The sequence below is a fragment of the Corvus cornix genome, chromosome 8 (genome assembly GCF_000738735.6).
Source record: "Corvus cornix cornix isolate S_Up_H32 chromosome 8, ASM73873v5, whole genome shotgun sequence".
NCBI lineage: Eukaryota > Metazoa > Chordata > Aves > Passeriformes > Corvidae > Corvus > Corvus cornix.
In genome coordinates, this window is record NC_046338.1 from 24,907,241 (window position 1) to 24,920,292 (window position 13,052).

The following is a 13,052-nucleotide window of genomic DNA, read 5'->3' on the forward strand; positions in this document are numbered from 1 at the left end:
CCCACATCCCCTCTGCCTCTGGGCTGGACATGTCGGCACACGGCTCGCTCCTGAGCTAGCAGAGTCCTTGGGGCCAGTGGAACCCCGGTCCGAGGAGCACCACGCTGTTGGGGTGTCACTGGTGTGAGGGTGGTGGGACCAGTAAGGAAAAGGTTGCAGGAGGCAACAGACCAGGGGGATCCAGAGCTCTCTGCTGTCTCCTGGCACACTCGCAGCCAGATAGCCCCTGAGAACTGCAGAGGAAATTTGCTCTCTCCTGTCCAGGGAACTTTGCCGTAGAGCTGAGCAAGGCATAGGGCCCAAGCTCCGCAGCTGAAATGGTTTTAACCTTCTAAAACTCATAGTATTATATTTGCAGTAAGCTTAATAAAGCTCTTTCTGTCCCTCACTGTTGGCAAGGGCTGATCTCTTGTCTGGGGCAGAGGTGCTGAGCTGCCAACCCACACTCTGTACCTGCCCGCCAAAAAGCATCAAAAGCACCTTACCAAGCAAGGGGTCAGCACGGGAATGAAGAGGAGGCACCACTGGCAGTGCTGCTCTTCCTGCTCTGCTGTCAGCTGGCTTCTCACTCTTTTGGAAGCTCTGCACGAACTGCCCAAGTGTGACAGGTACAGGGGACCTCTTTGAGCTCTCAACCGCTCTGCTGGGCTATAAAACCTTTGTGCACAGTTGCCTCTGAATTTGCCCTTCTCCCGACAGGAGGCTGCATTGCCCTGGACTTTACCCCCCTGCATCTGGACTCATAGCCCACACAAACTCTGCTGTCGGCCACCAACATCATGCCAGGATATTTTGGTCAAGGCCAGCTGGTTGATACCTGTGGAAAAGTCACAGCTCCCCATACCTGGCAAGCACCCAGGATGTAGAGTGTGGCCAGCAGTGTCTGCTGTACAGTCTCTGCTCTGGGCTTCCACAGTGGGCAGAAAAGCTGTGGGACAAGTGGAGCAGAAAGCTCCTGTCCTATCAGTGAGTTGGCACCCATACTGGAGCAGTGACAAATAACAAGCACAGAAGGAGACCAAAGGTCTCTCTGGTGGAGCGGGAGAGAAGCAGAGAAGTCAGAGGGTGGCCAGGCAGCCTGTGACCCAGCAGCAGGGCTGTGCAGTGGTGGGTGCCACCAGGATCTCACAGAGGGTCCTGCAAGTGAGTCAAGAGCAACTTTTGGCACACACATGTATGTGGGAGCCACAGATGCACAGGTTTGCTGCCGTACCCTCCATGATGTAGAGAGGAAGACCCCAACAGCTCTAAGAACAGACTGTAAGTGCAGACAAAAAACAGTCTCTGTTTTGGAAAAGGTAGAACAAAGATGTTTTGGCACAGCACCAAGCCCTGTCCACCCCAGAGTGTGCCACCTGCCTGTGCTCCCTCAGCCACCACAGGGCTGGTCTCTGCCTTGTGGCAGGAGGGCTGGCCGGGGTGTCTGGATGTTGCCATGCACATGTTGGACTGGCCCAGCTGGCTGCCAGGCGTGTAGTGCAACACAGGGGATTATATTTTGGTCACTGGAGCACCAACCCAGACCTGGCAGCTTCACTGGCTCACCTTGTCAGTGGGTCAGGACTTGGCTCCACAGGACCCCCGTCACGTCAAGCACTTTCATTTCAGCCCCTGTACAACTGACAGGCACTGACAGGGTGCTCATACTAGCAGCCATCAGGCTGTTCCTGCACACTCCACCTGGGAGAACAGCACACTTAAACACTGCCTGCTCTTAATACGACTTAATTGGTGCTCTCCAGGGCCTGAGTTCACCAATAGACCTCAGTGACCACAGAGAGCCTCACCTGGGCCAAATCCCTCCACCCACATGCCAGGAGTACTGTTTAAGCTCATTATTTGAGCTCAGTCCAGAGCCCTCACTCCCTGCCTGGCTGTGGTCCCTGATAATGTGCATTCTATGATTTTCTGGCTCAGTCTTGGCTCCAGCTCATTGCAGAGGCTCCTTGTGGTCCCCTCCTGCCAAGGACCAGCAGCCCTCTGTGAAAAACAGGCTGCCAGTGGTGCCAGGGGAGGAGAGCCAGCCTGCCTGCACAGGGAACTGTGGCAGTGGCTGACAGAGCCAGGGCCTCTTGCTGCAGGAGGTGCAAGCAAGGCTCAGACCTGGGGCTGGGTGTATTTCTGGGCTGGCTCTGCAGGACTCTCTGCAACCTGGAATATGCTAACGATCAGGAATTGCTGTGAATGCATTGTACCCCCTGAGAGACTGAAAGTCCTGTGGAGGGAAAAAGGAACTGGGAAGCTCTGGACAAAAGCTGCACGAGCAGGCTGCTGCTGGGAGCTGCTTCCCCTGTTACCCACCGGATGATCAATCCTTCAGTCCCACTATTCTTTCCCCATGGCTCTGGGAGCCGTGTGCTCAATATCTGGCCTTAGTGCAGCACTTAAATTGAGAGCAATATGGAAGAGATTGCTTAGGAAAGCAAAGCTCTTTCTAACTGTGAGGAGAGACCCTCATGGGTCCCCTCCAGGCAGGTGTTGTAGAGCAGGCTGTGCAGGGTATACTTATGACAGCAGCATGAACAGTGTATTTATAGGATACAGATACAGGGGTGATTGTAGAGAAACCTCTGCAAGTCACAGCTACCATGTACACCATGGGCTATTGCAGGTGCCCAGTGAGCGCATGCAGATTCACAGTATTAGCAGTGAGCTGCCGGATGAGTGTGCTGAGCCCTCCCCAGGCTCTGCAGAGACCGGTTTTTGTCACCAGAGAAGAGTCAGTGCAGACCCTGCCTGACAGCTGACCAGGAGGGCAAGAAAGCACCAGACATCTGAGTGCAGGCCCTGGAGCCTGCAGCACCGCTCGTGTAGAAGTCTTGGCCAGACTGATGTGGTTTAGGATGCGAGTTCAAGTCCCAGAATCCCCTTCCTGTGCGTGCTCAGAACACCAGCACACGGCCCCTGCTTTGTGATGAAGCCAGCGGTCGGTCAGTGGCTCCAGAGCGCGAAGAGGGCGGGCGCGGTGGCCGGGGACAGCCAGCAGTGCTCCACCACGCCGTACAGTGCATAGCCCAGCAGCAGCCCGAAGAGCACGTCCGTCATGTTGTGCCTGCCCAGCATGACCCGGGAGATGCTGACGATGAGAGCCCAGAGCACCACGAGCACACGCAGCGGGACGGCCAGGACCAGGTGGCGCAGGATGAAGCGGCAGATGAGAGCGGCCCTGGTGGCGTGGCCCGAGGGGAAAGAGTACTTGTCCACAGAGATGGTGACGAACATGTCCATCTTGTTGTGGGTGGGCCGCGGCCGCTTGACGAGCCCCTTCACCACTGCCACCATCACCAGGTCCAGCAGCAACGCTGGGAGAGACAGGAACGGGGTTACTTAAAGCAGAGCGATGGGTTAAGGGAGCACTTGGCTGCTCAAAGCTGCCAGAGGGCAGCGTTATTCCCCACAGCTGCAATACCCAGGAACGGAGAGCACAGCACCCAGCTGCTCCTGGTCTTCTGCAGCAGCATGAGCACATCCTCCACCTCTACTCCTCTGCACACATCCCTCCTGCCCCGCCAGACCCTTGGCCTGCCACAGCCAACAGGGCTCTGCCGAGCCTGCACCCCAGGGCTTTTCTCTCTGCGCAAAATCTGATCTTGCCATGACTTGGGGCTCAATCTGCTCCATAATCTGAAGGCAGCACAGGCATTAAGTCCCCACAGCTCCCTTCCTGGTAGTGCTGACTCTGCATTGCTCTGTCTACCCTGGTGACTGGGGTCAAAACAGCTGGGTGAATGATCAACCCTCTCTACTAAGGCACAGGTCAGTGGGAAAGGCTCAGAGTTGGTGTGGTGCCAGGGTTCCTGGGATGTGGCTTCTCCCTGCTGCTGGGGAAAAAGTTAACCATGCTTTGGTTTCCAAGAGATGATTGAAGGACAATTTATGGTGGCTTGCCTCCTGAGAGCCAAAGGCTGTTGTAATAGAAAAGGCAAAGTACCTGTGGTAAGTGTTCAGCCAGTACTTGGCAAGAGCAGCTTCTCATGTAGGGCAGAGGGTGCTTTCTCCATCCCTGTTAGCTCATCTTAGCACAGCACTCACAGCCAAGGCTACTTCTTCCAGGGAAGTTGTGTAAGAGACCAACTTCTGTTTGTTCTAAGACTTGTTTCTGGACACTAAATCTTTTGGTCACTTCAGTTCATTTCCTTTGGTTAATCATTTAAGAACAAATTTCCTTTTTTTTCACATGTAAGTCTAGATCGATTGCTTCTTCTCTTTCTACACAGGATTTGGGAGATTCAAGTTGGACATGAGGGAATCCTCCTTCCCCACATGGGTGCTGCAGCCCTGGGACAGTTTCCCAAAGAGGTGGGTGGCTCTGGCCCAGAGCACTGAGGTCTGGACAAGGCCCTGGTGCTGGGACAGATCTCCATGGAGCAGAAGTTAGGCTGGAGGCCCCCACAGCCCTTCCCACAGCTCTGCTGTGGGGCTGTAATTTAACCGTGTGCTGCTAGATGAGAAAGATGCACAAACCTACATTTCCCACCAAGCAAATTTCAATTCAAATTCTAAGTGTGAGATCCTAATTATTTGCAACTTAATACAAGAGTAACAACAAGGAATCTGAGAAAGTCTGGTGCTCTGGAGGTACTACAGTTTCTAAATAAGCAAAAAGGAGTACTCTTAAACATGCCTAGGCTACTCTGTGTGTGTGTGTCTAATACTACACCACACCAGATTAACATTCATGCTTTAAATCAAGTTTTCTCACTGGCTGGTACAGAACAATCCACCAAGGCCCTGCCTGCAGGGATCCAAGGGTGAACGTCTGTGTGCCAGAGCAGCTTTCCAGGGAAAGGGCTGGTGTCTCAACACTAGGAAGCTGCACCAAGAATGTGCTGTTCTGACAAGCTTGAAGAGCTAAACAAGGCTTCATCCCTGAGAGTTTTTTATAACTGCAGGAGCAGTTAAGCTGTCGAGAGTTTTGCAGTGCGTGGTTGCAGTGGTGAGAGATGAGTTGTACCGGTGCCACCACGCCCTTAAGATGTAGGGTCACTCCCTTTGCTACCAGGCATCCCAGATGAGCCTGCACAGGTTGCTCAAAATCAGCTGCTGTCCTCGGGGCTTAGGTTTACCCAGCTCTGCCCCACCCCTCGGGCCCCCTCCCCAGCCCCTGCCTGCAGAACCCCGGGGCGAGCCCCCCGCCTCACCAAAGAGCAGGTTGAGCAGCACCTCCCTGGCTGCCGAGCTGTCACTCTGGCAGAGCCCGTAGAAGGTGCCGAGCAGCCAGGGGATGCCATGCCCCGACACCTCCACGACCTTCATGAGGGGGCGGGCGCTGCCCCAGGCCGAGCCCTCTCCAGCGCACACGCCCAGGCGCTTGGAGGCCCAGAGGTCGATGGCGAGCAGGGAGCTGAGGGCGATGCCCACGAAGGACGGGTTCAGCTTCATGCAGTCCTCCTCGGGGAGCGGGGCGGCCGCGGCGCCGCTGGACTCCTTGCGGCGGGAGGGGCTGTCGGGGGCGGCGGGCCCGCGCTGGCTCAGGGACAGGAACTCCAGGCGGCCGCCGCTGCCGCCGGCGCGTCGCTCGCGGCTGCTCCGGGGGCTCGGCATGGCGACGGGAGGCGGCCTGCGGGAGGCCGGCGCCGGTCACCCGCTGCCGGGCCCGCTCGGGACCCAGCATGTCACCCTGCCCGGGGCCGCCTCCCTCTCCCCCTCCCCGCGCCCTGGCCGGTACCCCCCGCCCCGCGCTACCGCACCGCCGGGGCGCGGTTCCCCCCCTCTCGGTGCGTCCCCGGCGTGTCCCCAAGGACGCGGCGGGTGCGGTGCGCCCGCGCTTCCCCGGTACCGGGTGGCCCCGGCGCCGCTTCCGCTTCCTGTTCCGCTTCCGCCCGTGACGCACGTGGTCGCCGCGGAGCCCTCGGCGCGCCCCGCCCACCGGCGTGCACGTGCCCGCCTCGGCCGGCATACGGCGGCCGGCGAGGGCCGCAAGAGGCGCGGCGGCAGCGGCGCCTTCGCCCTGCCGGCGCCGGTGCGGGCGCCGTGCAGCGGGCGGCGATGCGCGGCGGGCGGGCGGCGGCGGGACCGGCCGCCCCCCCGGGCCCGCGGTGACGGCGGCTCGGCCGCGGCCATGGGGTGCCTGCAGAGCGTGGCCTGCAAGGCGCGGGTGCGCCGGGAGCAGATCGTGGTGTCGGACGTGTCGGCCACCATCGAGCCGGCGGCCACGGCCATCGAGGAGAGCTCGCCGGTGGTGCTGCGGTACCGCACGCCCTACTTCCGCGCCTCCGCCCGCGTCCTCATGCCGCCCATCGCCCGGCGGCACACCTGGGTGGTGGGCTGGATCCAGGCCTGCAACCACATGGAGTTCTACAACACCTACAGCGACCTCGGCGTGTAAGCACCGCGGGCGGGCACGGGGCCGGGCACGGCACCGGGGATGGGGGCACGGGGGCCTGGGCGGGCTCCGGGCTGCGTACGGCGTTGGCTCCCCGGTGCGGGCACCTGCCCTGCTTCGCCCGCAGGCACCCTTGTGCTGCACCCCCGGCGCCCCGTGCTGCACCCCCGGCGCCACGTGCTGCACCTCTACCCCACCTCCGCTGCCGCAGCCACGCACGGGCAACGCCTTCACCCCAGCACCCTCTCCTCGCCGCCACAATTCCTGCTCCTCGCGCCCCACAGCGGCTCCTGCACCATGCTGGTGGCCTGGAGATCGCCCTTCCGAGGGCTTTGCGGCCGCTGTCTCCCACCAAGCATCGTTTTTTCTTTGGGACTTGGACGTGAGCGCGGGCAGTGCTGGGGGAGTTGCCCCCTTCGCTTGTGTTAGAAGAAGGAAAGGTTGCGGTGCTTGGCAGAAGTGGTGGCTGGAAAACAGCCTTTCCCAAGGCTGAATGTACGGGTGACTTGTGGGGATGCTGGGAGGCTCTGTGTCCGTGTCTCATGCCTTTTGAAAGAGGTGGTGCAAGAGGGGGAGATGTCCAGAGGGGTCTGTTCTGTAGCTCGTTGGTGGGCTCCTGCTGCTGGTGCCACAGATGTGGGTGCTGGGGGAGCAGCAGGCTCTTATGCTGCCTGCTTGCATCCTTGTATCATGTCAGATTGGTGTGTGTGGGGCACTGGAGCACTTGGGGACATTGGAGTGAGTGGAGGTCATCATTTGGGGGGGAGGCAGAAGTGTGGCGCCAGCCCCTCTGCTCCAACACTACTCCCTTGTAATTGCCATGCAGGCCTTGCCATAGCCACACAGTGTTGGTAACATGGTCAGCAGCAAAGATTTGGGCTGAATTCCACCCCCCAGCCATATTGCAGGGATTTTGTTGTGCCAGTGGCAAGGCATAATTGTGGGATTTAATTGTTGTTCATGTCTCTGTATTTAAGGTATAAAAATTGCAGACCTCTTGGTTGGGGTTGCAGACAGGCTGGGCCATTGCCCTGGTCAGGGTGCTGCAGCTGGTGGATTGGGAAGGCTGTGCTCCAGTGCAGGAGCCGATTAAAGAGAGAGTGACCCCAAGGAGCCTCAGCAGTGGGTTTTGGCCCAGTCAGTTTAATTGCAGGTTAATTAAAATGGTATTGTGTTGGCAGAGCAAAGGCTTGAGCTGGACATGTGGGTCTCAGTAAAGGAACAGAAGCTGAATTTGTTCTTCAGGTTGTCCCTGAGAGTTTGCTGCTGGCAGGGAGAGGGTCCCTGTGTTGCTGGCTTCCCCATCCCTCACTGGGCACTGTTTCTGACATTTCCCTGCTCACCTTTCTTTTCCCATTCTCTAGGTCAAGCTGGGAGCTGCCCGACCTGCGAGAAGGAAGAGTAAAAGCCATCAGTGACTCGGATGGTGTGAGCTACCCCTGGTATGGAAACACCACAGAAACCGTGACCCTGGTCGGGCCCACTAACAAGATCTCCAGGTTCTCGGTGAGCATGAATGACAATTTCTACCCTAGTGTGACGTGGGCTGTCCCTGTGAGCAACAGTAACGTGCCATTGCTGACCAGGATTAAAAGGGACCAGAGCTTTACCACGTGGCTCGTGGCCATGAACACAACCACCAAGGAGAAGATCATCTTGCAGACTATAAAGTGGAGGATGCGAGTGGACATTGAGGTCGATCCCATGCAGCTGCTGGGGCAGCGGGCACGGCTGGTGGGAAGGACTCAGCAGGAGCAGCCGCGGATCCTCAGCAGGATGGAGCCCATCCCACCAAACGCACTAGTGAAGCCCAACGCCAACGACGCCCAGGTCCTCATGTGGAGACCCAAGCGAGGGCAGCCCATAGTCGTGATACCTCCCAAGTAGGGTAGTGCCAGGCATGCACGTGAGGACTTGGGTGTCCCCAGCCTGCTGCAGACGAACAGGGTTTCCGAGCCAAAGCAGACCTCTTGGGTTCTCCTGCCTTTGTTGTTGTGGTTGGAAACGTGGCTCCTCCTCTGTCAGAAATAGAGCCTGGCTGGCACAAGGGCGCAGAAGAGGGTTTGCTGAGCTGGAGGGTTTCCCAGGAAGTGGAATCGAGTACTTGCAGCTGGCGCAGAGGCTGTCTGACCTAAAGGACTCGTCTTTCCTTGCAGGGCAGTGCAAGGAGCATGAGTGTGGTTGAACTGTGCCCGTGGCAAATGCTGCTTTCCACCCAGATGGAGCGAGGAGCACGGCTGTGCCTGCTGGCAGCGGGGGCCGCTGCGGTGACCCTTCCCGCCGGGATGCTGTGTCCCTGCCGTGTCCATACCTATGCATTTCGGATCGATAATCCACCCCTCGCCCGCCTGCTGGGATCGGGCGGGAGGGCCGGGAGTGGGGTGGGAACGGGCAGAGCTGGGGGGCTGATCAGAGCCTGGTGCTGGCTGGTGCCACTGCCAGGAGGGTTTTCTGCAGCCCAGGGGGAGCAGGACACGTTTTGCATGCGTCTGGGTGTGTTTGGAGTAGTTGTGAGTGTAGGACATGCCATAGCTCTTTTCTGTCTTGGAGTGAGATCTAAGGGCAGGTTAGATGTCCTTTTGTTTTAAGGTGCACTAAGTCTGCAGTTCCTCTGCCTCCCTTCCTAAGTCCCGCTGACCTTTCTCTTATGGAAGCAAAACCGATTCTCAGCCGAGTGAGAAATGGGGAGCAGTGCCCCTTCTCCCAGCCCAGGTGCTCTCTGGCTCTGTGTGTATGGGGTACCCAAACTGGCTCAGAGGTACCCCTGGACTCACTTGCTTCACTGCAGACCCCAATCCCTTGCTAGAAGTCAGGTGCTTGCTCATTTTCCACGCAAATACTGGCTCACATGGAGACCTCCTCTTCCTCAGTCACCCACAGCAGGGTGGCTACTGGCTGGGCCACCAGTGGAGGGGACAGCACGCCTTGTGGTAACTTTCCAGGCTCTGCAGGGATGGGCTCTCCTCCTGGTGGGTGGAAGGCAGGGATGTGAGTGGTGGCTGTTCAGGGCAGGCCTGGGTTTGCCTGGGAAGGAGGAGGTGAATGTGCTGCTTGGGCGCTGCCTCCTGCTGCTGCAGTGCTTGGGAGGGGTAACAAGGGGATTTATTTGCCTTTCTCCTCACCCCTTGCTGCCTGGATGGCTGACATTGGCTGGTCCATGGGGCAGCATGGTGCTGTGGGATGCAGCTGGCAATTCCCAGGACCTCACCCTGGAGTTGCAGCAGAGGCATAAACCATGGCTGTGCTGCTGCTGCTCTGGGTGCTCCATCACTCCTGGGCAGGTAGTTACAGCTTTTGCTGCTTTCTCTGCTCTGTCCTCCCCGGCACGAGCCCTGCAGCTCCTCCAGCTCGCAGCCCTGCCTTCATACTGCAGGGGTTTGTGCTGCCCTGGGGATGCAGGTCATTCCTGCTGGGAGGGTCCTATGTGCTGTCCCGCTGGCAGGAGAGCCTGGGGAGGATCGCTGGGTGACGCTTCCATGCAAGGCCTTTCCTGAGGTGCTGGCAGTGCTGCCCTCAGCCTGGCACTGGGACGCCCAGCCTGGCGCTGCCCAGCTCCCTGTGCCAGCACATCCCCGCGGCTCCGCTCCCGCAAAGCTTCCAGTGCGGCTCCTGTTTTCCAGGGCGGGGTGTGCACCCCGGGCCCCGCCAGCACAGGGGCTCCTGAGGCAACTTAGACCAAAAATCCCTGTAAAATCCCCGTGCTATTTATTGTCCTCAGTAGTGTTTGCTGCTGATGCAATTCTTTATTTTTCCTCTGGGAGTGTTGCATTTTGACGCCTTGACGCAACATTTCCCTGTGCCGGGGCCGGCACTCCTGCTCCTCCTGCCCAGCCTCACACTGGGCTGGAACCTGCTGCTTTTGGTGCCTATGTCAGGGTTTTGCAGGGGGCTACAGCCTTGCTGTGGGACAGGTCTGGAGGGAGAGAGGGCTTTGAGCTTTGGTTTGCTGTGTTTTCTGAAGCAGAGCTCCCACAGGGAGCTTGCTGGCATGGGAAGATGTCCTGCTCTTGTGAGACTCTGGTTTTGTCCTGGTGTGGGACTGATGGCAGCTTTTGCAATGACTGATGTTTTGTTTCTCAAAAAGTGTGTGTGGAGATGGGTTAGAAACTTGAAACACAATTTTCCTTAAGGATTGGGGGAGGAGGGGTAAGTACCTTTTGGTTTGAAGTAAAGCAGGTGTATACTTTTGAGCCAGCGGGACAGACGTATCTCTGGCAGCATTAGAGCTAAAATGCCAGAGGAAGGGGTTCCACTATAAACAGGTAGCTCCAAGGTGGGCTTCCTGTTGGGAGAGGATGCTGTGTCCAGAGGCTGTGTGAGCCAGCTCCCCAAAACCCCTGGGAAAGGGCTGCATGCTGGCTGTCAGCCCAAGGAGCTGCTGTGGCACCAACGTGGCATCCAGAGTGGGGATGCTGCTGAACTCATTGCCATCTTTTGGCATTTGCTGGCCAGTCTGAGCCTTGGCACATTGTTTGCCATGACACTGAGACAGCAGTAGCTGGATTTCTGTCCGTGAATGTCTGCAACATCCTGGTGCCAGTGTCAGGCTCTGTGCCTGGCTGTAGCCCTGTGCCTGAGCCCCCGGGGCTGCCCCAGCCTGCAGGCAGGTGGTGGCTGAGCCCCGGGGCCATGCCTGAGTTCACCTCTCCAGGCTTCTGCCAGGCTTCCATTCCCGCTCCTCTGATGGCTGGATTTGATGCACTTAACTCGGTTTGATGTGTGGGTTGTCTTTGTGGGCATTTCCCCGTTAAAAAAAGAAGAAAAAAAAATGGTTTGCAAGAATTGTTTGCAAAGAAACCCGTGCAAACAGTGTTTACAGAAATGTGCAGGCATTTTGCATGTTGGCAAAAGGTGTGTGTTCATACCTGGGTGGAGGTGTGGGGCGAGCCCAGCTGTGGGGCTGGTGCTGCTCAAAGTAAAAAGGGGGAGGTGGTGGGCAAGAGCTCCCACATGAGTCTGGGTTTGGCTCATTCCCCGTGGCTGGATGAGCACTCAGACCCCTGGGCTTGGTGTTCAACCACCCCATGGGGATGCCTGCCCTGCACTCCACTTCCCCACCAGTACCCCCTCATCTCAGGGAGGGGCAGCTCATGGAAATGCCCACCCTTACGCTCCCTGTGCCCTGAGCCTTGGGGTGCCCCTTCCCTTCTTCCCATCCTCCGGTCACTTATTTATTTATTTATTTATTTATTTAAGTTATTTATTGGTATTTATTGACAACTGGAAGTCGGGGGGGGGGAATCATTTCTGCTGCACAGCAGGGGCAGCTGGGTCTCCCCCCCCACCCAGCCCCCTGCATTTTGGGGTGCTGCTGGGAGCACCTCTGGGGAGGGATGCTTGTGGGTCCCCACGCTCCCATCCCCTTTTTGTGAGGGAGAGGAGTCACACCGGTGCCTGCAGGGAGGGCACCCGGTGCTTGCCCCCTTCCTGCAGAAGCTCAGAGCCCCCGCGCTCCCTCCTGTGCCCATCCCTATTTATTGACCCGGCCTCCTGGCACTTCTCTGTCTAGCTCCCACTGGATTTGCTGTTTCCAGTTCCTGGAGATGGTGGGAGGAGCCAGGACGTATGAATGTCACTATGGAGAAAAGACCAAACCAGGTATTCTGCTGCCGTGTGGGGAAAATCGGAATGAGAGGAAAGCTGGTTTTGCAGAGTGCCTTAAACACAAATGACTTTACTGAGTAGGGGGCTTGGACTTCTGTCTCTGGATGTTATTACCAACTCGAAAAATGTTGCATTTCACTTCTCTGGGATTAAAAGAAAACTACTCGAGCTGTACTGGAACCAAACCTTGTGTTTGCTTGAGTCTCTCTGGCTGGTTTGTAACTCTGGGCCCACGGCAGCACTGTGAAGCAGGCAGGAATTAATGGAATTTCAATCATCAGCCCCTGCCTGCCTCAGCAGTGGGACCAGTGGCTGTCCCTGCTGGCTGTAGAGCCCTTGGGTCTGCTGAAAGGATTTGTTCCACTTTGTCCTGACTTGCAGGTAGCTTCAGTGGTATCCCAGAGTGGTTGTGCTTCCCCAGTGCCCTTCCCCAGGGGATGCTCAGAGCAGGCTCTTTGCACTAAGGTTGCAGTGGGGCTGTGTCCTTCTAGAAAATTTGGGCAGTTGGTTGAAAAGCTTGGAGGAGGCAGATATTCCTTTTTTTCCTTAGGAAACCAGATCAAAGTGAGGGAACAGCAAGAAACTTAGGAGTTCGGGCAGACCAGCCAAGGGGAACTAGGAAAGCTGCCCTTCCCCCTCCCCTTCTTGCGGAGTGGAAGAGTGAGAACAAAAGTCAGCCCAGAGACCAACTGTTCCTATCTTCTAGTCAAAATAATACATGGGAATAATACAGAGTTTCATAACAAAGGTTCATTTAAAAGCCATTTGGGGAAATATGCCAATATTCACTGCATAGTTCCTGAAGGCAATTAAAAATTAATAAAACCTTTTTATTTTGGGGGGGTGGGTGGATAATGAAAGAGGGTTGTGGGTGCTGCCCCAGGATTAGTCTGTGGGGTTCTGAAGGGGGATATTTATTGGTATTTATTGACAACTTGGGGAGTGGAAGAGTGAGAACAAAAGTCGGCCCAGAGACCAACTGTTCCTATCTTCTAGTCAAAATAATACATGGGAATAATACAGAGTTTCATAACAAAGGTTCATTTAAAAGCCATTTGGGGAAATATGCCAATATTCACTGCATAGTTCCTGAAGGCAATTAAAAATTAATAAAACCTTTTTA

The 13,052-nt window shown here is 57.0% G+C and overlaps 2 protein-coding genes across 2 annotated transcripts; one reads left to right on the forward strand and one right to left on the reverse strand.

The window, feature by feature from the left end:
- Window positions 1-2,500: 2,500 nt before the first annotated feature.
- PLPP6 (phospholipid phosphatase 6) lies at window positions 2,501-5,643 on the reverse strand. The gene is made up of 2 exons (XM_010409529.3): window positions 5,142-5,643; window positions 2,501-3,302 (listed from the first exon to the last, which is right to left on the reverse strand). The coding sequence occupies exons 1-2, from the start codon at window positions 5,542-5,544 to the stop codon at window positions 2,932-2,934; spliced, it is 774 nt and encodes a 257-aa protein (XP_010407831.3). The 5' UTR covers window positions 5,545-5,643; the 3' UTR covers window positions 2,501-2,931.
- A 383-nt stretch (window positions 5,644-6,026) lies between these two features.
- FAM78B (family with sequence similarity 78 member B) lies at window positions 6,027-12,114 on the forward strand. The gene is made up of 2 exons (XM_039556210.1): window positions 6,027-6,324; window positions 7,690-12,114. Exons 1-2 carry the CDS (start codon window positions 6,062-6,064, stop codon window positions 8,210-8,212), a joined length of 786 nt encoding a protein of 261 aa, XP_039412144.1. The 5' UTR covers window positions 6,027-6,061; the 3' UTR covers window positions 8,213-12,114.
- The last annotated feature ends 938 nt before the right edge of the window (window positions 12,115-13,052 follow it).

Coding starts and splice junctions, on each gene's coding strand:
- PLPP6 (XM_010409529.3), bottom strand. CDS start 5,544: ATGCCGAGCCCCCGGAGCAGCCGCGAGCGACGCGCCGGCGGCAGCGGC. Junction 3,303..5,141: donor GCTGCTCAACCTGCTCTTTG/GTGAGGCGGGGG, acceptor TGTCTCTCCCAG/CGTTGCTGCTGGACCTGGTG.
- FAM78B (XM_039556210.1), top strand. CDS start 6,062: ATGGGGTGCCTGCAGAGCGTGGCCTGCAAGGCGCGGGTGCGCCGGGAG. Junction 6,325..7,689: donor ACCTACAGCGACCTCGGCGT/GTAAGCACCGCG, acceptor CCCATTCTCTAG/GTCAAGCTGGGAGCTGCCCG.